Consider the following 27,921-nt stretch of genomic DNA (forward strand, 5'->3'; position numbering starts at 1 on the left):
ATTTCATTGTGCTTCCGCTATATTTTCTTCCGTGTCTCATCCGGTGATTCATTGTGAAGATTCTCAGGAGCTTCGTGTTGATCTTTATTCATTCTTGTCATCTTTTCCGGTGAATTTTATTCAGGTATCCGTGTTCATCATATCCTAATTATCCTTGTAATTCTCTTTCATGTTGGAGATTCTTTCAGCCTATCTTGGTTATTCATTCCTCTCTTTTCATCCGGTGCGTTGCAGATGTCTCAGAGTTTCTTGTTTTCAATTCTTCAGTTATTTCGAGGTGCTAACCTCATCTAGTTTTCTTTTTACCGGTGCATTATCTCTCTTCTAAGCAATCTTTTCTAATGGTGGTTTCTTCGAGTGGGCCCATAACCCACATGTTTTTCCCAGGGTCTTATATGTCTCTTTTAATCTTTTCCCAGAGATCATTAATTCTTTTCAACTATGACGTAAGTATGATTTCCATCAGTCATATCCCTTCGTCAAGATCTATTTGAATTAATTCTCATATTGCCTCAACCTTCCATTCTTCTTTATTCCGGAGTGTCTCGGCTATTATTGGTGTTGTTCCTCGTCATCATTCTCAGCTTGCAAATTCGAAGGAGTGTTTCTCTCAATCTTGGTCTATTCTCTTGGATATTCGTCATTTCAGCTTTATGTTATCATCTTAAATTTTTTCCAGTCATGAGAATCCATTTCTCGCTATCCGGTGGTTTTCTGAGTTGTTTTCATTCTCGATCCTCCGAAGGCCATCATTTCAGAAGAATCTTCGTTCTCAGCTTTCAGCTTTCATCCTCACTTCTTCTCCATTGTGGTCTCTTCGTTCGTCTCTCGGTTATTCCGGTGCCTTGTTCTAGTTTTTCTCTCAGGTGGCTCATGATCTCTTTGTTCTCATGTTTCTCCATTGATTCTTGGTTTTGCATTCAACAGTGAATTCTTACCGGTGCTTCCTGCAATTATGCTTCAAGCGGTGCTTATCTCTGTATCTCTTTAAGATTCTTTCAAGCGGAATAAGTTGTATGCTAAATCCATTGCTTGTCATCAATTAAACTTGATGAAGGATAAGCATAACATAATTCGTATTCATGTTCATAGTAATCTGAATTCTTCTTCCGGAGTGGCTCTTGATATCGATTCTTTTCTCAGGTGCTTATCTTTCTTTTCCGGAGTTCTAAGTTCTTGTAAGTATCTCTTTGTGATGCTTCATCTAAATCTTGGCAAGGTCATAATCTTATTCTTTTCTACCTTCATATCGTTGCATCATTCATTTGTATACGGAGGTCCTTCTTGGTGGTTCATCAAGATTTCATTCATTCTGAAGTGTTCTTCAAGATTCCTGTTGGAATACCTCAAGTATTCTTTCTCTTCCATTTTCGGTGCATTTGTTCTTCCGTTATCCTTTGAGGTGGTATTATAGCATTCTTGTTAGTGTAGGAGCCTCGAAGAGTTTTCCTTTCAAGAATGAGATAATTAAATCCATCAATTCTATGATCGTGAGATATTTTCAACCCATGATTTCTTCATTGAGCTATCTTGGTTTGGATTTCACCTAAAGTTTTTTTCCTATGGATTATGCTATCATGGTGCTTGTCATTAATCCAAGTTCTCAATGTGTCCTCTTGGTGTAAGAAGCTTTCATATCTTGCTTTCAACCAATCTTGTTTCTATTAGTGGTTGGTTGTCAACTCGTTGTTTGAAAAGGTCTCCATAAGCCCACTACTATCTTGTTCTTTTCGTTGTTGGTTTTCCAACTACTATGTCAATTCTCTGTCCGGAGGCTCTTCAATCCTATGGTGCTGATAGTTGTCATTCTTTTCTTCATTCTCTTCTTCTGCTTGAGCTAGTTCATATTCTATTGTTCCGGAGGCATTGTGATGTTGCTCTTTTGGGTCTATCATGTTGTTCTATCAAGGTCATGGTGTCCCTTGCTCTATTTTACTTGTTTGTTGTGAATGTTGTATAATTCTCTCTTCTTATCGAATTTTTTGTCCCATTTTCCTACCGAAGTGCTGCCGAAATTTTCCGTGAATTCTTGCTTCTTCCACATATCATTCCTCATCGCTTGCAACCTTCAAGGATCGTTGGTTTCACTCGTTTGTCAAAGAAGCGACTAAATTTTACCTCTTGTTCTTTCTTTTCCTCTCCCCCTTTCATTCTTGGATCTCGGGGCGAGATCCTCTTGTAGTGTAGGAGAGTTGTGACAGCCCGATGCCGACGTTCCAGAAGATTCCCCTTCTATTCCGTTTTCGTCGTGTGGCTTATTTTATTTGTGGCATCATCATTGCATCATTCGCATCATCTGCATTGCATCGGCATCCCGTTGCCGCCCGTTTTCAAATCCTGCATCCGTTATTAGTTGCGGGTTCTCTCCATTATCGTCGTTGAGCGTTTCGAGAACAACCACACACGCACGCGTCGCGGCATCGTCAAGACCTTGTTTTTATAACGTGTATAAAACTTTCTCCGATTGGGCTGTAACTTGGCGTGCGGTCTTGATTTAGTGTAGGTAGGCCGTCTATCAAATTTCATTGCGATCGGAGCTCGTTTGTTACCCGTGCCGTTTATTATATAGCGGCACTATAGCCGGTCAATAGTCGGACGTTTCGGTATTTCAAACTCTGTCACCGGGTTGCCCGTTTTCCCCCTCTTCTATGCCTAGCCACTCTGCACAGTGCATCGACCCTACGCGCAGCCCAGTCCGAAAACCTCCCGGAATCCGAACCCGACGGTTGTGACCGTTGGATCCGGATCAACCCCGTTTTGCCGCAAATCGTCTTCGGTTTGTCCATTGCAGCCCCTAAACTAATCTTCTCGACCACCCGTTCTAGATCAGAGGGTCCGATGAACCTATCTCTAACCCAACTATATATATATAGCACCTAACCCTAAAATATAGGAGGGTTGTCCCATCCCTAGCCGCCACCGCTCCTCAGATTTTTGTGCCAACCAACCAGTCAACCAGCACAGGCAAGCCATGCTCGATCCAGATTGGATCGAGGCCAGTGCCCCGTGCCCGCATCCTCCATGACCGCCGTCATTCCGGCAAGCTGCCGGCAGCCGGAGCTCCGCAGGCCGGATCCGAGTCCCTTCCTTCTCCGTCTCCCTGCTCTCTTCCTTCTATTCCTTCTCTCCCTGTTCCCAATCTCTTTTTCTCATCTTTCCCTCTGCTCGTTTCTTCTGCCAGGAGAAAAACGGGAGGCCGTCGCCGCCGCCGTAGATCACGATAGCTGCGCCCGACGCCTACAGCCTCGGGAACGGGCCCCGTCGTCCGGATCTGCCCTGCCCGCTGGTGAAGATCCCCGTCAGCGCCGCCCCTGCAGTCTCTGACGAGCTACCTGTCCTGCTTTTCTTCTTATCTCTCCCTCTCCTTCTTGTTGCTGCAGGGAACCATGGGAGCCCGAGGGACCTCGCCTCCATGGGTCCACCTCCCCTGCCCGGACCCGAGGCCGCCTTAGACCTGCCGGCCCTCGAACCCCCCCTCCGCTCGCGCCATCCCTGACCGGGTTCCGCACTCCAAGGTCTGTAGACGCCAGTTCTGCAGGTACGTTACCTGTTTGTGTTCGTGGGGAAGAAGGCCCGCGTTTTTCTTTGTATTTGTGGAGTTCGGGCAGCAATTTAACACTGAGCCATGCATAGCCGAGTTGGGTAGCGCTGCTCTAATCGACCAGGAGATCGTGGGTTCAAGTCCCCGTGGATTCATTTCTATTTTTCACGAATTTTACCCTTTGCATATTAGTTTCTGCCTCGGTTCACTTAACTTCGAGGCCCTGTTAGTTCACACAACAGGAGCCAGACCAACTGGTTAGTGCCCTGGATTCAACGCAGGGGTCTGGGGTTCGAATCCCAGCTTTGCCCCATAATTGTTTCCCGTGTCTTCTTTTTTGCTGCATTAGGATTTTGCTAGATTTCAGAAAAATTGCGTATTGTTTTCAAACCCCCGTAGATTTCAAACCATGCGTCGGATCGGAATAAGTTAGATATGTTAAGCGTATAGAATTTCACGTAGATTAATATTTTTTTCAACTCTCATGCACGTTTAAAACTGTTAGCGTGCTGTTTGCATCGGTTTGCGTGTCGACGTGTTGAACACGGTTTAGGTCATAGCTATTTATCCGTAGCTCCGCTGGAGATGAGCCATATATGTAAATGGGCTAGAACGACATGTTGTTTCACGTGAACCACTTTGTTTCGACGTTTAACAAATTTAAAATTTGATTAGGACAAATCTGGACTGAATTAGAATTTAACACGTGGGGTCATTTCGGAGATGCTATATGTCATTTCCGGCCTCATTTAAAATGCCTAGCTAGGTAGATTAATTTGTGCTTCACCCTCGAGCCATGTTTACTAACATTTAATATTGTCGTGTATCTAATCGGGATAGAACTAAATAAATAAACGTGGAGTTTCGTCGATATGTAACCCGGTGCATACCGAGCTTCACTTAATGTGTAGTGTTTGATCGTTGTGATTGTCATGCCTTGCATTAGAACGTTCATGCATCATGTGTGTCTTGCATCGTGTGGTGTATATCGTGTGTTGATTCTTGTTTCCGGTTTCCTTCGTCTCGATAGAGTTCCGCAAGCGTGTCGGAAGTGAGGACCCGTTCGACTACGATGGTTTGCCGACTCCACCGAGTTGTTCTTCTTCCAAGCGGGATCTCACGCAAGATGATCATTTCCCCAGATACCATTACTATCATTGCCATGCTAGTTTGCCGCCTCTATCGATTATGTCTTGTTACCTACCACTTGTTAAATATCAGCCTCTCAACAATGCCATGATAACCTTCAACCTGTTCGACCTAGCAAACCACTGATTGGCTATGTTACTGCTTGCTTACCATGTTGTTAACGTTGCTAGTTGCAGGTGCAGATGCTTCCATGTGAAAACATGGGTTCCTAGTTATATCACCATATTAATGCTATTTAATTTAATGCATCTATATACTTGGTAAAAGGAGGAAGGCTCGGCCTTTCTAGCCTGGTGTTTTGTTCCACCTTTGCCCCCTTAGTTTCGGCTACCGGTGTTATGTTCCATAAACGAGCGCTCCTAACACGATCGGGGTTGTTATGGGGACCCCCTTGATAATTCGTTTTAGATTAAAGCTGGTCTGGCAAGGCCCAACATTGGTTCTACATTTGCCCAACATAATAATTTTGTTAATATTGAAATGCATAGGGCGTCATGAACCCGAGGAGTAATTTTACATAAACAGGGGGGCCAGTGCTGATGGTGTTGGTCCCAAACGGTCTGCCTGCGGGGCCACCACGGGGAAACTCGAGGTTTGGCACCCGTAGCTAGTTCCATCCGTCGTGTCCTGAGAACGAGATACGCGGCTCCTATCGGGATCGTCGACACGCCGGGCGGCCTTGCTGGATTAGTTTTACCTTTGACGAGATATCTTGTGCACCGGGATTCCGGTGATGCTTTGGGTAATCTCAGAGTTGAGGTTTTCCACTAGGGAATCCGACGAGATCGCGAGCTTCGTGATTGAGGATTTCTATGCGGCTTGTGGTAATTTGTGATGGACTAGTTGGAGCACCCCTGCATGGTTAAATCTTTCGGAAAGCTGTGCCCGCGGTTATGTGGCAACGTGGAAACTTTGTTTAACACTGGTTCTAGATAACTTGAACTTAACTTAATTAAAACATGCCAACTGTGTGCGTAACCGTGACTGTCTCTTTCGTGAGTTCCTTCTCCGATCGAGGACACGGCGGGGTTATGTCTGACGTAGGTAGGTGTTCAGGATCATTCATTTGATCATCAGTAGTTCACGTCCGTTATGCGTAGATCTTCCCCCTCTTATTTCTTGTACTCGTAAGTTTAGCCACCAAATATATGCTTAGCCGCTGCTGCAACCTCACCACTTAACCATGCCTCACCCATTAAGCTTTGCTAGTCTTGATACCTTTGGAAATGAGATTGCTGAGTCCCCCTGTGGCTCACAGATTACTACAACACCAGTTGCAGGTACAGGTAAAGGTTACTTGACGCGAGCGCGTTGATTGTTCATTTGGAGTTGCTTCTTATTCTTCTTCATCGATCTAGGATGGGTTCCAGGCCGGCAGCCTGGGATAGCAAGGATGGACGTCGTTCTTATTTTTCTTGTTTGTTTTCGTACGTAGTCAGACCCTGCTCTTACTCTTGATGATTATGTAATGTACTGATGTGACTCTGATGTAACTTGTGGCGAGTGTAAGCCAACTCTTTTATATATCTCTTCTTTTCAGTACATGTACTTGTAACGATATCCATTCTTGCGACACGACGAGATGCGCTTCTATCCCTGACGAGGCCTTCGTGCCAAATTAAGGATAGGGTTGCATCTTGGGCGTGACAAGTTGGTATCAGAGCCGTACCGACCTAGGAGCCCCCTTGATTGATCGAACTTGGCCGAGTCGAGTCTAGTGAAAAACTATTTGAGTCTTAGTTATATATCGGAGAGTAGGATTCTTTTTTCTCCTCGTCTATGCTCTGGTGAGGAATCTTGACGTAATAATTTATTCTACTCCTCTTCTCACTCAAAAAAAAATTTAGGATCACGCGGATATTTTTGGAATCTATATGATGCCGATGTGACGGAGTTCTGTCTTGGTGCCTCCTATCTACTTTGAGTCTCAGGGTAGTTGAGCTCTACGGGATTCTTGAGCACATCGTTTTCATTCAGATTTCTTAGTATCTCAGAACGAAGGATGTTCGTAATTGCTTCAATACTAGTAGTGGCGAGATAACCCCGATGTCCCCATTACTGGTGCAGATTGTTCGGGAGTACTGCCATACTTTGTATCGTTGTGATCACGAGGGTCTGTTGTAGATGAAGGTCCGAGATTCTGGTCGAGTGTTGACGGATGTGATACAAGTGACAGGTTAGTATAGGAGTTGTGTGTTATTACTCCTTGTATCCGTGTACCAGATTGCATGACCAGATATTTCGGGAATTCATAGGTGGGAATTCAAGTAGTTGCTTATAGGACAATCTTCCAACAAATGCATGATGTTATGTTGGGGTTCGACATCTAGTGGATTCGTTTGTTCATGGTCGACTTACAGCGGTACACGTTGTGTCTTAAAGAGTCCTTGTAGCTTGCTACGACTCGGGGATGCTTCGTTTGTCGGGTGCACTGCCTTGCACTTGATGGCTACTGGAAAATCGAGCCCGTGCGATCCTGTCCATGAAAATATCGGACGAAATCTTTCTCATGAGTTTGTTCTGGCTAATTGCAAGCCTCATCCTTTGTTTTGTTGAATATGGTAATTCAAGTTGCTTCGATGTCAAGTGGTGATTTCAGATTTTTTTCTAAGAGGTGTTCTCATATTTTTATGAGAGTATTAATTCTTTTGCTCTATCAATTGGCTCATCAATTCCATCCTTACCGGTGTGTTTCTCTCCAAGTGAACTCAATCATCTCCAATTGTCCAAGATCAATCTCTAAATTCTTGTCGGAGTTCATCTCATCTGTTCCAAGTCATCTTTGTTTTTCCCGCCCTCCCACCCTTTTCTTCGGTGATTCAATTTTCATCCAAGCTCATTCATTTCATTGTGCTTCCGCTATATTTTATTCCGTGTCTCATCCGGTGATTCATTGTGAAGATTCTCAGGAGCTTCGTGTTGATCTTTATTCATTCTTGTCATCTTTTCCGGTGAATTTTATTCAGGTATCCGTGTTCATCATATCCTAATTATCCTTGTAATTCTCTTTCATGTTGGAGATTCTTTCAGCCTATCTTGGTTATTCATTCCTCTCTTTTCATCCGGTGCGTTGCAGATGTCTCAGAGTTTCTTGTTTTCAATTCTTCAGTTATTTCGAGGTGCTAACCTCATCTAGTTTTCTTTTTACCGGTGCATTATCTCTCTTCTAAGCAATCTTTTCTAATGGTGGTTTCTTCGAGTGGGCCCATAACCCACATGTTTTTCCCAGGGTCTTATATGTCTCTTTTAATCTTTTCCCAGAGATCATTAATTCTTTTCAACTATGACGTAAGTATGATTTCCATCAGTCATATCCCTTCGTCAAGATCTATTTGAATTAATTCTCATATTGCCTCAACCTTCCATTCTTCTTTATTCCGGAGTGTCTCGGCTATTATTGGTGTTGTTCCTCGTCATCATTCTCAGCTTGCAAATTCGAAGGAGTGTTTCTCTCAATCTTGGTCTATTCTCTTGGATATTCGTCATTTCAGCTTTATGTTATCATCTTAAATTTGTTCCAGTCATGAGAATCCATTTCTCGCTATCCGGTGGTTTTCTGAGTTGTTTTCATTCTCGATCCTCCGAAGGCCATCATTTCAGAAGAATCTTCGTTCTCAGCTTTCAGCTTTCATCCTCACTTCTTCTCCATTGTGGTCTCTTCGTTCGTCTCTCGGTTATTCCGGTGCCTTGTTCTAGTTTTTCTCTCAGGTGGCTCATGATCTCTTTGTTCTCATGTTTCTCCATTGATTCTTGGTTTTGCATTCAACAGTGAATTCTTACCGGTGCTTCCTGCAATTATGCTTCAAGCGGTGCTTATCTCTGTATCTCTTTAAGATTCTTTCAAGCGGAATAAGTTGTATGCTAAATCCATTGCTTGTCATCAATTAAACTTGATGAAGGATAAGCATAACATAATTCGTATTCATGTTCATAGTAATCTGAATTCTTCTTCCGGAGTGGCTCTTGATATCGATTCTTTTCTCAGGTGCTTATCTTTCTTTTCCGGAGTTCTAAGTTCTTGTAAGTATCTCTTTGTGATGCTTCATCTAAATCTTGGCAAGGTCATAATCTTATTCTTTTCTACCTTCATATCGTTGCATCATTCATTTGTATACGGAGGTCCTTCTTGGTGGTTCATCAAGATTTCATTCATTCTGAAGTGTTCTTCAAGATTCCTGTTGGAATACCTCAAGTATTCTTTCTCTTCCATTTTCGGTGCATTTGTTCTTCCGTTATCCTTTGAGGTGGTATTATAGCATTCTTGTTAGTGTAGGAGCCTCGAAGAGTTTTCCTTTCAAGAATGAGATAATTAAATCCATCAATTCTATGATCGTGAGATATTTTCAACCCATGATTTCTTCATTGAGCTATCTTGGTTTGGATTTCACCTAAAGTTTTTTTCCTATGGATTATGCTATCATGGTGCTTGTCATTAATCCAAGTTCTCAATGTGTCCTCTTGGTGTAAGAAGCTTTCATATCTTGCTTTCAACCAATCTTGTTTCTATTAGTGGTTGGTTGTCAACTCGTTGTTTGAAAAGGTCTCCATAAGCCCACTACTATCTTGTTCTTTTCGTTGTTGGTTTTCCAACTACTATGTCAATTCTCTGTCCGGAGGCTCTTCAATCCTATGGTGCTGATAGTTGTCATTCTTTTCTTCATTCTCTTCTTCTGCTTGAGCTAGTTCATATTCTATTGTTCCGGAGGCATTGTGATGTTGCTCTTTTGGGTCTATCATGTTGTTCTATCAAGGTCATGGTGTCCCTTGCTCTATTTTACTTGTTTGTTGTGAATGTTGTATAATTCTCTCTTCTTATCGAATTTTTTGTCCCATTTTCCTACCGAAGTGCTGCCGAAATTTTCCGTGAATTCTTGCTTCTTCCACATATCATTCCTCATCGCTTGCAACCTTCAAGGATCGTTGGTTTCACTCGTTTGTCAAAGAAGCGACTAAATTTTACCTCTTGTTCTTTCTTTTCCTCTCCCCCTTTCATTCTTGGATCTCGGGGCGAGATCCTCTTGTAGTGTAGGAGAGTTGTGACAGCCCGATGCCGACGTTCCAGAAGATTCCCCTTCTATTCCGTTTTCGTCGTGTGGCTTATTTTATTTGTGGCATCATCATTGCATCATTCGCATCATCTGCATTGCATCGGCATCCCGTTGCCGCCCGTTTTCAAATCCTGCATCCGTTATTAGTTGCGGGTTCTCTCCATTATCGTCGTTGAGCGTTTCGAGAACAACCACACACGCACGCGTCGCGGCATCGTCAAGACCTTGTTTTTATAACGTGTATAAAACTTTCTCCGATTGGGCTGTAACTTGGCGTGCGGTCTTGATTTAGTGTAGGTAGGCCGTCTATCAAATTTCATTGCGATCGGAGCTCGTTTGTTACCCGTGCCGTTTATTATATAGCGGCACTATAGCCGGTCAATAGTCGGACGTTTCGGTATTTCAAACTCTGTCACCGGGTTGCCCGTTTTCCCCCTCTTCTATGCCTAGCCACTCTGCACAGTGCATCGACCCTACGCGCAGCCCAGTCCGAAAACCTCCCGGAATCCGAACCCGGCGGTTGTGACCGTTGGATCCGGATCAACCCCGTTTTGCCGCAAATCGTCTTCGGTTTGTCCATTGCAGCCCCTAAACTAATCTTCTCGACCACCCGTTCTAGATCAGAGGGTCCGATGAACCTATCTCTAACCCAACTATATATATATAGCACCTAACCCTAAAATATAGGAGGGTTGTCCCATCCCTAGCCGCCACCGCTCCTCAGATTTTTGTGCCAACCAACCAGTCAACCAGCACAGGCAAGCCATGCTCGATCCAGATTGGATCGAGGCCACTGCCCCGTGCCCGCATCCTCCCTGACCGCCGTCATTCCGGCAAGCTGCCGGCAGCCGGAGCTCCGCAGGCCGGATCCGAGTCCCTTCCTTCTCCGTCTCCCTGCTCTCTTCCTTCTATTCCTTCTCTCCCTGTTCCCAATCTCTTTTTCTCATCTTTCCCTCTGCTCGTTTCTTCTGCGAGGAGAAAAACAGGAGACCGTCGCCGCCGCCGTAGATCACGATAGCTGCGCCCGACGCCTACAGCCTCGGGAACGGGCCCCGTCGTCCGGATCTGCCCTGCCCGCTGGTGAAGATCCCCGTCAGCGCCGCCCCTGCAGTCTCTGACGAGCTACCTGTCCTGCTTTTCTTCTTATCTCTCCCTCTCCTTCTTGTTGCTGCAGGGAACCATGGGAGCCCGAGGGACCTCGCCTCCATGGGTCCACCTCCCCTGCCCGGACCCGAGGCCGCCTTAGACCTGCCGGCCCTCGAACCCCCCCTCCGCTCGCGCCATCCCTGACCGGGTTCCGCACTCCAAGGTCTGTAGACGCCAGTTCTGCAGGTACGTTACCTGTTTGTGTTCGTGGGGAAGAAGGCCCGCGTTTTGCTTTGTATTTGTGGAGTTCGGGCAGCAATTTAACACTGAGCCATGCATAGCCGAGTTGGGTAGCGCTGCTCTAATCGACCAGGAGATCGTGGGTTCAAGTCCCCGTGGATTCATTTCTATTTTTCACGAATTTTACCCTTTGCATATTAGTTTCTGCCTCGGTTCACTTAACTTCGAGGCCCTGTTAGTTCACACAACAGGAGCCAGACCAACTGGTTAGTGCCCTGGATTCAACGCAGGGGTCTGGGGTTCGAATCCCAGCTTTGCCCCATAATTGTTTCCCGTGTCTTCTTTTTTGCTGCATTAGGATTTTGCTAGATTTCAGAAAAATTGCGTATTGTTTTCAAACCCCCGTAGATTTCAAACCATGCGTCGGATCGGAATAAGTTAGATATGTTAAGCGTATATAATTTCACGTAGATTAATATTTTTTTCAACTCTCATGCACGTTTAAAACTGTTAGCGTGCTGTTTGCATCGGTTTGCGTGTCGACGTGTTGAAAACGGTTTAGGTCATAGCTATTTATCCGTAGCTCCGCTGGAGATGAGCCATATATGTAAATGGGCTAGAACGACATGTTGTTTCACGTGAACCACTTTGTTTCGACGTTTAACAAATTTAAAATGTGATTAGGACAAATCTGGACTGAATTAGAATTTAACACGTGGGGTCATTTCGGAGATGCTATATGTCATTTCCGGCCTCATTTAAAATGCCTAGCTAGGTAGATTAATTTGTGCTTCACCCTCGAGCCATGTTTACTAACATTTAATATTGTCGTGTATCTAATCGGGATAGAACTAAATAAATAAACGTGGAGTTTCGTCGATATGTAACCCGGTGCATACCGAGCTTCACTTAATGTGTAGTGTTTGATCGTTGTGATTGTCATGCCTTGCATTAGAACGTTCATGCATCATGTGTGTCTTGCATCGTGTGGTGTATATCGTGTGTTGATTCTTGTTTCCGGTTTCCTTCGTCTCGATAGAGTTCCGCAAGCGTGTCGGAAGTGAGGACCCGTTCGACTACGATGGTTTGCCGACTCCACCGAGTTGTTCTTCTTCCAAGCGGGATCTCACGCAAGATGATCATTTCCCCAGATACCATTACTATCATTGCCATGCTAGTTTGCCGCTTCTATCGATTATGTCTTGTTACCTACCACTTGTTAAATATCAGCCTCTCAACAATGCCATGATAACCTTCAACCTGTTCGACCTAGCAAACCACTGATTGGCTATGTTACTGCTTGCTTACCATGTTGTTAACGTTGCTAGTTGCAGGTGCAGATGCTTCCATGTGAAAACATGGGTTCCTAGTTATATCACCATATTAATGATATTTAATTTAATGCATCTATATACTTGGTAAAAGGAGGAAGGCTCGGCCTTTCTAGCCTGGTGTTTTGTTCCACCTTTGCCCCCTTAGTTTCGGCTACCGGTGTTATGTTCCATAAACGAGCGCTCCTAACACGATCGGGGTTGTTATGGGGACCCCCTTGATAATTCGTTTTAGATTAAAGTTGGTCTGGCAAGGCCCAACATTGGTTCTACATTTGCCCAACATAATAATTTTGTTAATATTGAAATGCATAGTGCGTCATGAACCCGAGGAGTAATTTTACATAAACAGGGGGGGCCAGTGCTGATGGTATTAGTCCCAAACGGTCTGCCTGCGGGGCCACCACGGGGAAACTCGAGGTTTGGCACCCGTAGCTAGTTCCATCCGTCGTGTCCTGAGAACGAGATATGCGGCTCCTATCGGGATCGTCGACACGCCGGGCGGCCCTGCTGGATTAGTTTTACCTTTGACGAGATAACTTGTGCATCGGGATTCCGGTGATGCTTTGGGTAATCTCAGAGTTGAGGTTTTCCACTAGGGAATCCGACGAGATCGCGAGCTTCGTGATTGAGGATTTCTATGCGGCTTGTGGTAATTTGTGATGGACTAGTTGGAGCACCCCTGCATGGTTAAATCTTTCGGAAAGCCGTGCCCGCGGTTATGTGGCAACGTGGAAACTTTGTTTAACACTGGTTCTAGATAACTTGAACTTAACTTAATTAAAACATGCCAACTGTGTGCGTAACCGTGACTGTCTCTTTCGTGAGTTCCTTCTCCGATTGAGGACACGGTGGGGTTATGTCTGACGTAGGTAGGTGTTCAGGATCATTCATTTGATCATCAGTAGTTCAGGTCCGTTATGCGTAGATCTTCCCCCTCTTATTTCTTGTACTCGTAAGTTTAGCCACCAAATATATGCTTAGCCGCTGCTGCAAGCTCACCACTTAACCATGCCTCACCCATTAAGCTTTGCTAGTCTTGATACCTTTGGAAATGAGATTGCTGAGTCCCCCTGTGGCTCACAGATTACTACAACACCAGTTGTAGGTACAGGTAAAGGTTACTTGACGCGAGCGCGTTGATTGTTCATTTGGAGTTGCTTCTTCTTCTTCTTCTTCATCGATCTAGGATGGGTTCCAGGCCGGCAGCCTGGGATAGCAAGGATGGACGTCGTTCTTATTTTTCTCGTTTGTTTTCGTCCGTAGTCGGACCCTGCTCTTACTCTTGATGATTATGTAATGTACTGATGTGACTCTGATGTAACTTGTGGCGAGTGTAAGCCAACTCTTCTATATATCTCTTCTTTTCAGTACATGTTCTTGTAACGATATCCATTCTTGCGACACGACGAGATGCGCTTCTATCCCTGACGAGGCCTTCGTGCCAAATTAAGGATAGGGTCGCATCTTGGGCGTGACATCACCAATGAATTGACTTTCTTATAACACTCGAGCAGTGTCGTGGTACTTGCCATAGTTCGTCGAAAAGAGAAAATTGAAGGCACCGTCATTTGATAGGAAGCAAGATATGATACCAATTCCCTCACACAAACGCGCACTTCAGAAGCACATGATCCACCTCTTCCGGCTCCTAGCAACAAAAATCATAGCATGTAGGGTGCGAGAGCAGCGTCTCCACAAGGTGATCCGTCGAAGATGGTTCTTGAGTGCAAGCCAAAAACATACTTTGATGTCTAGTGGTGTGAGAGACTTCCATAACTTCATTGATACGGCTTGGATCCCCCACCAAAGAAGGAGGCACTCTAGACACAATGCGTTAAGCACTTATCATTTTCCGTGAGCCGCCCGTAGGGAGGAGTTTGACTAGTGTCAAAATTGATGGAAGTTTCACATTAGTAATAAAAATTACACCGAATGCCAACCAGGGAAGACATTTTTATTAGGGTTGAACAAGGAAGCACTCCTATCCATCCTCCAAAATTACACCATAAAGGCCACCTCTTATAAGTCGTACACAAGCTTTTATATTGCTACTCCCTCCGTTCTTTTTTTCGTAAATACGCCTAGTTAGTGTATCTTTGTATTGATAGAAGGAGTGAAACAACAGGACAATGCCATAAACACGTGCATTAAAAGGCGTGTTCATAGGCTTTCAAATTACTACTCCCTACGTTCTTAAATATAAGTCTTTTAAATATTTCACTAAGAGACTACATACGGATGTATGTAAACATACTCTAAGGCATGTGCCAATGCATCATCTCTTAGCACGTAATCATATGCGTAATAAAAACATAAGAATCAACTAGTACAATGCATTGTATCTTATGTGTTGTATGTAAATTTAATGATTTGTGGCTCATGCATGCATGTGATTGGGTTAGCACCTCTTTTTTGCATGTGGCCACGTGCCAAGGTTGTATGTTAGCTAAGATACAACCTTACTATCTCTCTTCCTTAAATACAGTGCCACATAAGCAAAATGACTATGAAACTGTGCTAAGAGATTTGCATTGGCACATGCCTAAAAGACTTAGGCCCTGTTTGTTTAAAAAATCCTATGACTTTTTTAGTCCCAACTAAAAAGTCCCTAGTCCCTATCCGTTTGGTTCCACGGACTAAATATGGACTAGAGGTTATTAAATGACATGCTAAAAGACCATGTTACACCTACTAATGGGCTAGAGGTTATTAAATGACATGCTAAAAGCAGGGGCACTGTTGGAAAAAGTCCTAAAAAGTCCCAAAAAGACTCTCCCTTAGGGACTTATTTCTTTAGTCCCAAATGCCCACCTTTAGTCCCTAAAAGTCCCTTATCACTACAAAAAATATGTTAAAATGTGACCTTATGGTAGTGACCGTGGGTGCATTGGTCATAAATCTATGACCATTTTACGACAGATGGTCGTAAGCCGTTTGGAAGGGTCCAGGTCGTAAATTGTAATGACCATTTTCATAAGAAAGGTCGAATTTTCTTATGCAAAATGGTCATAACATAGACAACACTGATGTACACCTATAGTTTAACCGATCACAACCAATTTATATAGCATGGCTACTAGTTCACCATGCTTCAAAATGACGTGGTCAGACACCTTACTAATTTCACCAACGTGGTGTGTCCATGTGTCAAGCCACATCAACATTTTCCCAACGATTCATGTCCATGTGTTAGGTGTATTAAGTTTGAACCAACACTGACATGTGGAACCCAGGCATCAACCTCCAGCAAGTGACATGAGGGACCAAGCCTCTGACCTTACATGCGGTAAAAAATATGCTAAATTCTCAAAAGTAAAAACACACAATTGCATATCCTTAGTTCTCATTGGTGGAGTCAACCGTGTCACGGATTGATGATATTGCAAACATCCTACCATCCATTCCCAGCAATCCCACCATCCACCCATCCATCCATCCATCTAAAGAAGAAAAGTATAAAAAAGGAGAAGCCACCGCACCAATCTCTCTGTCTCTCTCACGAACTTATCCTTCCCAACCCACTATCTCCTCGCTGTCGCCGCCACCACCCATACAGGCCGGCTCCGACGAGCTCCGGCCACGTGCAACATCACCCCGAGCTCCCCAAGATCTCCCCTTCCCTTCCCTCCGTCCAGATCCACACCTCACGGCCCGCACCCTCGCCTTCGACTAGGGTTTCTTTGCCGGAATCTGCCACAACCAACGATGGCGAGGCCGGAGCTCACGTGATACGTCACTGGCATTGACAAGGTAGCGCCTTCCCATCCTTCCACGCCCAGATCCACCCTTTACTCCTCACCTCACCTTCTCCTCTCCACCCCTTTGTTGTAGGTCACCATGGCGTGTATACGGCGACGACGGAAGGAGGCATCGACCTTGCCCTGCTCGAGGAGGAGGAGGAGGAGGAGGGGCGCACCTAGCCGCCGGCGCTCCTCCGCTCGAGGAGGAGGGGCCCGAGCGGTCTGCTCCTAGGGCGACCAATAGATCCTGCCCGAGCTCAAGCACGGCCACGACGAACCACTGCGGCGGGTAGAATCTCCCTCGAACTGTTCCTCTGCTCACTAATTATGCGAAGTTAGGAATATTTGATGAAAATCATGGTTGTGCAAGAATTCAAGAGGTATTTTTTATCTAGACCTATCACATCTTATATTAGTGTTGCCAAAAATAAAGCACTTATGTACCATCTCATTATGTTTTCAGAGCATGGGAGAATAGTTTGTTCATCTCATTGTATAATTGTTATTTTTTTCAGAGCTTGGAGTATTGTTTGTCCTGCTTCTGCAATACTTTGTTTTGCATCGACACTTATAGATGTTTGTGCATGCCTCGCTGTGGATCTGTGCTTACTTAGTAATTAACCTATCAACCTTTTCAGACTTGGATAGTTGTCATTTTGAGGAGCTTGCTTTCCTGCATCTTGCCAGACCGACATGCATGAAAACTTAATTAGGATGTACCAACTTGTGGAATTATTTGCTAGGATGAGGGTTTTGTAAGGAGGATGTTGTTTATCGTGTGTAAGTTTCTATCTCTCCGTAAGGCCCCTGTTTGGTTATGCCAGTTTTACAAGCTAGCAAGCAAAGTGCTAGGATCTATATGGCGTACTCTCACGTACGTATATAATGGCAAACACATATGAGTTACTTTTCTATGAGGACATAGCATCCGCAACAGCGCCCGCAATCCGTAATCCGCTATGTCGACCCAAATCCATAATCCGCTATTTAAAACCTTACGTGTACGTAGTTCTGCTTACATTTTTTTAATGTTGATCAACCCTTTTTGTTAGCCACCCATCACTGTATCATTTTTATTTGTACATAATTTATGTGAATGTTAGTCCAGTCCATCTCTTAAAGAGATACTTAGGAATTAAGTCCACATGAAAAATTGCCTTTAAATAAGCAGATTGCAGACTTCGGCTGTGTTTGACAACAAAGTAGTACAGAAATTGTAATATTGATAAGCTGCAGTATTTTTGTCCATAGTACTAGAAACAACAGTTTTGATAGATCAAAGTATTTTTTTGTACTGCAAATATTGTGACAATATTTGGGTGGTGCATGTTTACAACGACGTAAATTAGCTAGCTAGCTGTTTCATAGCAGTTGCAAACATGCATAACTTAGATGATCAGTGGCTGCAAAGTGAACGAGTGTAGTCAGGCCAGCGATAGTGGAGAGCTACAAATTTTCCTTGCCTGATCTAAACTGTGAGCACCTGATGATTTTGCATGTGCAAATAAATTGAAGTAAAAATGCTTTTGGTTGTGACTTACTATTCCTTAGCCTATATGTATGTCATAGTTAAACTTGAACCATTTTTTTTCTCCTATGATGCTATGTGACTCAGTAATAAATTAGTAGCTAGACTTGAATATTTCTTGTTCTGATCAGTCTTGTGTGGAAGATATGACCTTCTTTGAATACTCTGCTCATTATATATTTCTCAAGGGTTCCCCATCATATGTCTTTTTCTTGCATGTTGTGGAAGTCATATTAGCTAAACTTGCCTTGTAGTAGTCTCCTTAAAAGTGGTTGTATTTTGATTTTTATTTCTATTGGTTTGCTGTAGTGGAATGCTCATCACCTTGTAGGGAAGATCTGAACTAAGTGATTGCAAGGGTTGTTTGGCAATGTGTAGGTCAATCTCACCCTTGTGGACAAGTAAAAAAAATTCTCTAGATTTAGTCTACATTGTCTAGGTTGTATGCTTCTACTGAGATCCCATCAAGGTAATGCTCTCCCCCCACATGTTGTTCTGTAAGAAAAGTATAAACAAGATTCAAGTGAGCGTTTATGGGGTTGCTTGTTTGTCGGATTTGTTCATGTGCTTCACATTGTAATTCCAGTCAAGTACAGACTAAAGAAACATGCTACCCTCTTTACTACTAAAGTTTCTGCAACCATGTCAATAGTTAATGCAAATCGCTGAGACTCTTTTGAGAAGATTATTCAAATAGTTTATTTCTGTAACTAGTTGTTAGCCTTTTCCTCATCAACAATAAAGGTTGAGATCACTACATGAAATGGTTGATTGTTACTCCTTAGACTCAAACTGATGAATTATGTTAAGTTTTACATATGAGGTTGTGTTTTTGCCGTGTATACTTTGGATGCATATGTTGTTTGTGTTGAGGTCAACTTATAGTTTGCAATCAGTTTGGTTGTTTGTGAGTTGTGTTGTATTGTGCTGCTCATGGCTGTGTTGCTTATTGTACTATGTTAAAGATACATGATTCACATATCTTGATCTTCGAAGTTATTGATGTGTGCTTTTTTTGCACAAAGTGTTGAGAGATAACGCAAGAACAATATTGCAAGATCTGTAATTTCTATAGGAGCATATCTTAGTGTCATGTGTTTCGGTTCATTAATGTGAACTTTCAAGTCTCACCGATGAATGTAAAATCACCATTTGTCTTTCGTTTGCTCATATTTTGTATGCTTTCTTATGTTTGATCATTTGAATTACCAGGATGATATGAAGCACACAAAAGAAGCGGACGGCAAAAGGAGGGCACAAGAAGCTTCGTTTCTCATTCATGTTATGTGCGATCAACTAAAATTTGTGCTTCTCATCCAATCTTTGTAGAACTATGTTGATGTGCGATTGTGCACTTGTTGGGTCATTTTGCTATGCACACTTGTAGAACTATTTTAATGTACACTTGTAAAATTATTTTGATGTGCACTTATTGAGCCTTGAACCTTGATGTGTAGAGCAGTCGATGTATGATATATTGTATTTAATGTGATGTGCTGTTGAAATAAAATATACAGTTTATCTGCAACCTTTTATTCTGTTGTACTTATTTTTTAATGGGCCTCTCTTGAGATATGCTTGCTTCTTGCAAAATAATGGATCAACCCAACAAATCAGACATTCTTAATAAAATAGATATTAGGCCAGGCCCATGTAGGCTAGATTCGTGAACTCAGCTATAAAATTAATGATGATTTTATTTGGTCACTAGCAATGTCACGTCATCTCAACCACATTAGATCCTACGTGGCTCAGACAAATGGATAATGACCAAACAATTTTTTTGGTCAATAGAGATCTACGACCAATTTTTTTAAAGGTCAAGTTTGTTCATTATTGACGGCCAACTGTTGACCTTTTGAATTTAGTCATAAAAAGGTCATAAAACATAAATAATGACGATCTAGTGATCAAAATGGAAGGTCAACAATGAACAAATTTCTTGTAGTGTATGTTTGGTTTAGATGGGACTAAAAGAGATTTTTTTTAGTCCATACATTAATTTTTTTTTGTAAACAAACACCCCTTATATTGCTTCATATGTAGTTTTCTATTGAATTTTTAAAAAAGAAATTATATTTAAGAATGGATGGAGTACAAACCAACCACGCGAGTAGCTACTGCTCCTCTAGGCATGTGAACCCATATGTGGTATGTGCATAGAAACCAAAAAAATAAAAGAAGCTTCAGGTTTAATTTTCGAAAAAAAAAGAACGACCGACTTACCAGCCATTCTTTGTGTCCTTGCGAGCCCTCGAGGTCGAGCAGCTTGACGGCGACTGCCTGGGCGCCCACGCCGGGCTTGAGCCGCTCGTTGACATAACCCTTGTACACCGGCCCGAACCCGCCCTCGCCGACGTAGTTGCTGTTCGAGAAATCCCGCGTCGCCGTCCGGAGCTCGTCCACCGTAAACGGCTCCACCCCGCAGCCCGCAAGCGACGCCGACAGGTCCTCCGGCGACGGCGTCACGCCGCTGCCTGCTTTAAGGCCGTCATCCTTAGGCAGCGGCGCCGGCCTGGGCGGTCGGGAGTCGTCGCTGGCGTGGTCGCGTTGGGAGCTGAAGCAGCCGAGGCCGAACAATGCGCTCCACGACGTCTTCCCCATGCGCTGTGCGTGCGTGTGCGCGTGGCCGACGAGTTACAATACATTGTTGGCTGGGGCGGGAATTGTAGGAGTGGTTGTTGTTGTCATCCACATCAATCAAGGGACTTGTTTGGTTTGGTTCGGTTCGGTTGGGGGAGAGTAGAGTAGTATAGCCAGGTTGGCCTTTTGACTCCTGGGGAGAATGAATGACCCAGCTTGCACACATGACCGCAGGTCGGCATGCACATCCCAAACTAAAGGTAGAATGCCATACGTATTCTTGTACATTGGTTGCCTTCTCTTTTGAGACTAAAAAATTGTGCAATTCTTTCAATGACAGTGTAGTTCAAGACCAGGTGGGTCCCGTTCTTATTTTCCTCCCAGAAATAGGGCCATGTCATGCGTATTATACATCTGTCCCAGTCACAGCTTGCTGTAGTCCACTAGCCTTGGGAGGTATAACGACAAAAGAAATGGTTCTTGCATACGCCTCGGTCAAACAATTTTGTTCCTAGCTTTGGCCTGGCAGCTCAGGTTTGGTCATAGTTTGACCGGTTTGGCCTTTTTTCTGGATTTCTATTTTTAAACCCCTCATTGCTTAGTACTACTCGTTTTGCCCCACCCTAACATCCGTTATTTTTCCGCTTCTTCACTAAGCACACCAGGGCCGGGCCGGCGAAGTTGACGAGATGATCCTGTTTCCTATAGCGAAGTAGACGCGATTGTTGTTGCGGTCTTCAGACCGAGAAACGAGACCATCCTGATGAACTTTTGTAGCCATTTCGTTTTTTTAAGACCGACGATAGCGTTTTTATATTATCGATCAAGTTTTTTTTTTTGAGAAATATCGATCGAGCACTAATGCTCCTGCGCTCGATGGCCTCAACTCAGGTTGAGATAAAGCATGTAGGATTTTATTTGAGAAATACTACCACGGCTATATGCAAAATTTGAGCCCCCAAAATTATGGGCCCTGTGCGGCCGCACATTTTGTACCACTACTGGCCCGGCCCTGAAGCACACATTAAAAAATGCTCAAAATGGTCGGATCAAAGTAGTTGACTATTACATGGCTCATATACCGACTTGTGGGATACCCCAGGACCCACCTATCGTTGTCTTGTTTTTGTTTTGAGGAAAACAAGATCTTTATTCATTAGATATAATCAAAACATCGTTTAAAAGAATCGATACAACTTCATCTCGTGGTTCATCAAACCAGTCAGAAGGCCTAGAAAATTTAGCTAATCTAGCAAATTCATGAGCTACTTTATTAGCTTCTCTGTTACAATGTTCAAATCTACTAGCAACAAAATCACAAGCAAAATGGAAACAATCATCAAAAATTGCCGCCGCCGCTCCCGCAGATCGTCCTCCTTCCTTCATTGTCTCAATAACCTCCATATTGTCCGAGTTGATAATAAGACGGTTACATCCCACCTTTTGCGCTAGAGTTAGACCAAATCTGAGAGCCATTGCTTCAGCCATCAATACATCCGAGCAGTGGTCAATCTTGCTATTACCCCCTGCAATGAAATTTCCTTTGCCATCTCGAAGAACCGCCCCCATCGTACCCCGTAACAGATCATGATCAAAAGAAGCATCGACGTTAAGTTTTACAAAACCCCTAGGTGGATGGGACCATCCCTCTTTTCTAATGGATGCCTTTGGGGATGATGCATTGACAAAATTTGTTGTTAGAGCCAATATACCCATAGATATCATATGCACATTCTGAGTATTCTCGTTATGCACCAGTTTTCGCCTTTCCCACCATAAATACCATGTAGAAATTGCTATCATTTCATGAACGTTATGGCGTCCCATAATCCTCAATTCTTGGTCAGGTAAAAGCAGTAAATATTCCAATACCGCCTCACTAGCCCTATCAATCTCACAAGCTTTCTCAATAATATCATCTATTCCTAATCTCTTCCAGATTTCCCGTGCTTTAGAGCACTGAAAGAGCAAATGCTTAGTATCTTCAAGACCCTCAGAACACTGAGGACAGATTGGTGAAACTTTCATATGCCTATCTGCAAGCGTAGCACGACAAGGAAGAGTGCCCTGTAGTGTACGCCAGATGAAAATCTTAACCTTTGCGAGGCAAGATAATTTCCAGATCTTTTCTCAAATAGGATTTACCATTGAACGATCCATCCCATTGGCATGTCTTAACTTACCTTCATGTTGATGGTTCCATTCTATCAAATATGCAGATTTAACTGAGAACATACCATTCTTCGTATAGCTCCACGCAATAAAGTCTGGCATATCATTTAGTGGCAATGGAATTGAGAGAATTCTCTGCGCATCAATAGGCCACAATGTGTGTGTAATAAGGTCTTCGTCCCAACTATTTGTAATAGGGTCAATTAGGTCAACCACTTTAGAGAGCAAAATTCTACCCTTTGGTGTTACTACTTTCCTATTAGCACAATTCGGGATTCAAGCATCATCCCAGATTCATATACTTTGTCCATTCCCCACACGCGAGATATAACCATTTTTTAGAGTATTCACCCCGGCTATAATACTCTGCCACGTAAAGGAAGACCCTTTCCTTAATTTAGTATTCATGAGGTCACCATCAGGATAATATTTGGCCCTTAGGATAGTAGCACATAAAGAATCAGGGCTGTCAAGGAGACACCACGCCTGTTTCGCGAGCATTGCTAAGTTAAAACAGTGAATATCACGAAAACCCATTCCTCCTTCATCTTTCGGAAGACACATCTTCCACCAGGCCATCCAATGCATCCTTCTCTGGTTTTCCTCGTCTTCCCACCAGAAATGCGCTATCGCGTTAATAATTCCTTTACAATTTTTTTAGGAATTTTAAAGACCGACATTGCATAAGTGGGTATGGCTTGGACAACAGCTTTGAGCAGGATCCCCTTTCCTCCAACAGAGAGAAGTTTTTCCTTCCAACCACTAATTCTTTTAATAATACTCTCGACCAGAAATTGGAAACATTCTGTTTTGTCTAATCCCACATGTGCTGGCAATCCCAGATATTCAGGGCCTTAGTCCACATATTCAGAGTCGTACACACTTGTATTCTGACTTCCACCTTCGTATTAGGACTGAAGAAGATGCTAGATTTATCTGCGCTAACCAATTGTCCCGAAGCCGCACAGTATGAATCTAGTACTGTTTTGAGAGCTATCACACTCTCATTATTGGCCTTCATAAGAATCAACGAATCATCCGCAAAGAGTAGGTTTGTGATGGGTGGGGCATCTCTACATACTTTCACTCCCACTATATGTTCACTATCCTCAGCGTGTGTAAGTAATGCATTCAAACCTTCAGTGCATAACAGGAACAGATAAGGTGACAACGGATCCCCTGCCTCAAACCCCTTGTCGATGTAAAGCTCTCACTGTCGTCCCCATTAATACGTACCTTGTATTTGACAGTTGATACACATTGCATAATGAAGTTAACCCAGTTCTGATGGAAGCTGATACGTCTCCAATGTATCTATAATTTTTTATGGTTTCATGCTATTATCTTGTCAAACTTTGGATGTTTTGCATGCCTTTGATATATTTTTTGGGACTAACTTATTAACTCAGTGCCAAGTGCCAGTTCATGTTTTTTTCCATGTTTTTGACCCCTTTCAGAGGAGATTTTGAAACGGAGTCCAAACGGAATAAAATCCCCGAAAAGAATTTTTCCGCAACGGAAGAAGATCAGGATACTTGAGAGCCAAGGCAGGGGAGCTCGAGGGGCCCCACAAGCCCCCACCTCGCGGCCAAGGGGGGAGGTGTTGGAATTATGCCCTAGAGGCAATAATAAATATAGTTATTACTATAATTCCTGTATCAAGATAATCGTTTATTATCCATGCTATAATTGTATTGAATGAAGACTCATTTACATGTGTGGATACATAGACAAAACACCGTCCCTAGCAAGCCACTAGTTGGCTAGCCAGTTGATCAAAGATAGTCAGTGTCTTCTGATTATGAACAAGGTGTTGTTACATGATAACTGTATCACGTCATTAGGAGAATCACGTGATGGACTAGACCCAAACTAATAGACGTAGCATGTCGATCGTGTCATTTTGTTGCTACTGTTTTCTGCGTGTCAAACATTTATTCCTATGACCATGAGATCATATAACTCACTGACACCGGAGGAATGCTTTGTGTGTATCAAACGTCGCAACGTAACTGGGTGACTATAAAGATGCTCTACAGGCATCTCCGAAGGTGTTAGTTGAGTTAGTATGGATCAAGACTGGGATTTGTCACTCCGTGTGACGGAGAGGTATCTCGGGGCCCACTCGGTAATACAACATCACACACAAGCCTTGCAAGCAATGTAACTTAGTGTAAGTTGCGGGATCTTGTATTACGGAACGAGTAAAGAGACTTGCCGGTAAACGAGATTGAAATAGGTATACGGATACTGACGATCAAATCTCGGGCAAGTAATATACCGAAGGACAAAGGGAATGACATACGGGATTATATGAATCCTTGGCACTGAGGTTCAAACGATAAGATCTGCGTAGAATATGTAGGATCCAATATGGGCATCCAGGTCCCGCTGTTGGATATTGACCAAAGAGTCTCTCGGGTCATGTCTACGTAGTTCTCGAACCCGCAGGGTCTGCACACTTAAGGTTCAACGTTGTTTTATGCGTATTTGAGTTATATGGTTGGTTACCGAATGTTGTTCGGAGTCCCGGATGAGATCACGGACGTCACGAGGGTTTCCAGAATGGTCCGGAAACGAAGATTGATATATAGGATGACCTCATTTGATTACTGGAAGTTTTTCGGAGTTACCGGGAATGTACCGGGAATGACGAATGGGCTCTAGGAGTTCACCGGGGGGGGGGGAGGGGCAACCCACCCCGGGGAAGCCCATAGGCCTTGAGGGTGGCACACCAGCCCTTAGTGGGCTGGTGGGACAGCCCAAAAGGGCTCTATGCGCCAAGAAGAGAAAATCAAGAGAAAAAAAGGAGGAGGTGGGAAGGAAGGGGGACTCCCTCCCACCAAACCAAGTCCAACTCGGTTTGGGGGGGGGGAGTCCTCCCCCCTTGGACTCGGCCGACCCCCTTGGGCCCCAAGGCAAGGTCCCCTCCCTCCCACCTATATATACGGAGGTTTTAGGGCTGATTTGAGACGACTTTTCCACGGCAGCCCGACCACATACCTCCACGGTTTTTCCTCTAGATCGTGTTTCTGCGGAGCTCGGGCGGAGCCCTGCTGAGACAAGGTCATCACCAACCTCCGGAGCGCCGTCACGCTGCCGGAGAACTCTTCTACCTCTCCGTCTCTCTTGCTGGATCAAGAAGGCCGAGATCATCGTCGAGCTGTACGTGTGCTGAACGCGGAGGTGCCGTCCGTTCGGTACTAGATCGTGGGACTGATCGCGGGATTGTTCGCGGGGCGGATCGAGGGACGTGAGGACGTTCCACTACATCAACCGCGTTCACTAAACGCTTCTGCTGTACGATCTACAAGGGTACGTAGATCACTCATCCCCTCTCGTAGATGGACATCACCATGATAGGTCTTCGTGCGCGTAGGAAATTTTTTGTTTCCCATGCGACGTTCCCCAACAGTGGCATCATGAGCTAGGTTCATGCGTAGATGTCTTCTCGAGTAGAACACAAAAGTTTTTGTGGGCGGTGATGTGCATTTTGCTGCCCTCCTTAGTCTTTTCTTGATTCCGCGGTATTGTTGGATTGAAGCGGCTTGGACCGACATTACTCGTACGCTTACGAGAGACTGGTTTCATCGTTACGAGTAACTCCGTTGCTCAAAGATGACTGGCAAGTGTCAGTTTCTCCAACTTTAGTTGAATCGGATTTGACCAAGGAGGTCCTTGGATGAGGTTAAATAGCAACTCATATATCTCCGTTGTGGTGTTTGCGTAAGTAAGATGCGATCCTACTAGATACCCATGGTCACCACGTAAAACATGCAACAACAAATTAGAGGACGTCTAACTTGTTTTTGCAGGGTATGCTTGTGATGTGATATGGCCAACGATGTGATGTGATATATTGGATGTATGAGATGATCATGTTGTAATAGAAAATATCGACTTGCACGTCGATGGTACGGCAACCGGCAGGAGCCATAGGGTTGTCTTTATACTAACGTTTGTGCTTGCAGATGCGTTTACTATTTTGCTAGGATGTAGCTTTAGTAGTAATAACATGAGTAGCACGACAACCCCGATGGCAACACGTTGATGAAGATCATGGCGTGGCGCCGGTGACAAGAAGATCGTGCCGGTGCTTTGGTGATGGAGATCAAGAAGCACGTGATGATGGCCATATCATGTCACTTATGAATTGCATGTGATGTTAATCCTTTTATGCACCTTATTTTGCTTAGAACGACAGTAGCATTATGAGGTGATCTCTCACTAAAATTTCAAGACGAAATTGTGTTCTCCCCGACTGTGCACCGTTGCTATAGTTCGTCGTTTCGAGACACCACGTGATGATCGGGTGTGATAGACTCAACGTTCACATACAACGGGTGCAAAACAGTTGCGCACGCGGAACACTCGGGTTAAGCTTGACGAGCCTAGCATGTGCAGACATGGCCTCGGAACACATGAGACCGAAAGGTCGATCATGAATCATATAGATGATATGATTAGCATAGGGATGCTTACCACTGAAACTATACTCAACTCACGTGATGATCGGACTTGAGCTAGTGTAAGTGGATCATGAACCACTCAAATGACTAGAGAGATGTACTTTTTGAGTGGGATTTTAGCGTATAATTTGATTAAGTTAAACTCTAATTATCTTGAACATAGTATAAGTCCACTTTGAATATATTTGTGTTGTAGATCATGGCTCACGCGACAGTCATCCTGAATTTTAATACGTTCCTAGAGAAAGCTAAGTTGAAAGATGATGGAAGCAACTTTGTAGACTGGGCTCGTAATCTTAAGCTAATCTTACAAGATGGGAAGAAGGATTATGTCCTTAATGCTGCGTTAGGAGATGAACCACCCGCTACGGCTGATCAGGATGCTAAGAACGCTTGGTTAGCACGTAAGGAGGACTACTCGATAGTTCAATGTGCAGTCTTGTATGGCTTAGAACCGGGACTTCAACGTCGCTTTGAGCGTCATGGAGCATTTGAGATGTTCCAGGAGTTGGAATTTATCTTTCAGAAGAACGCCCGGATCGAGAGGTATGAGACCTCCGATAAATTCTATGCTTGCAAGATGGAGGAAAACTCATCTGTCAGTGAACATGTGCTCAAAATGTCTGGGTACTCAAACCGTCTAGCTGAGCTGGGGATTGAACTCCCGCAAGAAGCTATCACTGACAGAATCCTTCAATCACTGCCGCCAAGCTATAAAGGCTTTGTGTTGAACTACAACATGCAAGGGATGAACAAGTCTCCCGGCGAGTTGTTTGCGATGCTGAAAGTCGCAGAGTCTGAACTCCGTAAAGAGCATCAAGTGTTGATGGTGAATAAGACCACTAGTTTCAAGAGAAACGGCAAAGGCAAGAAGGGCAATTCGAAGAAGAGCGGCAAGCCTGTTGCCAATCTGACGAAGAAACCCAAAGCTGGACCTAAGCCGGAAACGGAGTGTTACTATTGCAAGGGTGTGGGTCACTGGAAGCGCAATTGCCCCAAGTATCTGGCAGATAAGAAGGCGGGCAAAGAAA

General features: G+C 43.9%; 1 protein-coding gene across 4 annotated transcripts in view; it reads right to left on the bottom strand.

Moving 5' to 3' along the window:
- LOC123449200 (serine/threonine-protein kinase RIPK-like) overlaps positions 1-20,450 on the bottom strand; it is a 31,923-nt gene extending 11,473 nt beyond the window's left edge. For all 4 annotated transcript variants that reach the window (XM_045126331.1, XM_045126332.1, XM_045126330.1 and 1 more), the window contains exon 1: positions 19,893-20,450. In XM_045126331.1, the coding sequence (XP_044982266.1) occupies positions 19,893-20,270 (378 nt within the window). In that variant the 5' untranslated portion in view covers positions 20,271-20,450. The remainder of the gene's footprint in view (positions 1-19,892) is intronic.
- Between the last annotated feature and the right edge of the window lie 7,471 nt (positions 20,451-27,921).

The sequence above is a fragment of the Hordeum vulgare genome, chromosome 4H (genome assembly GCF_904849725.1).
Source record: "Hordeum vulgare subsp. vulgare chromosome 4H, MorexV3_pseudomolecules_assembly, whole genome shotgun sequence".
NCBI lineage: Eukaryota > Viridiplantae > Streptophyta > Magnoliopsida > Poales > Poaceae > Hordeum > Hordeum vulgare.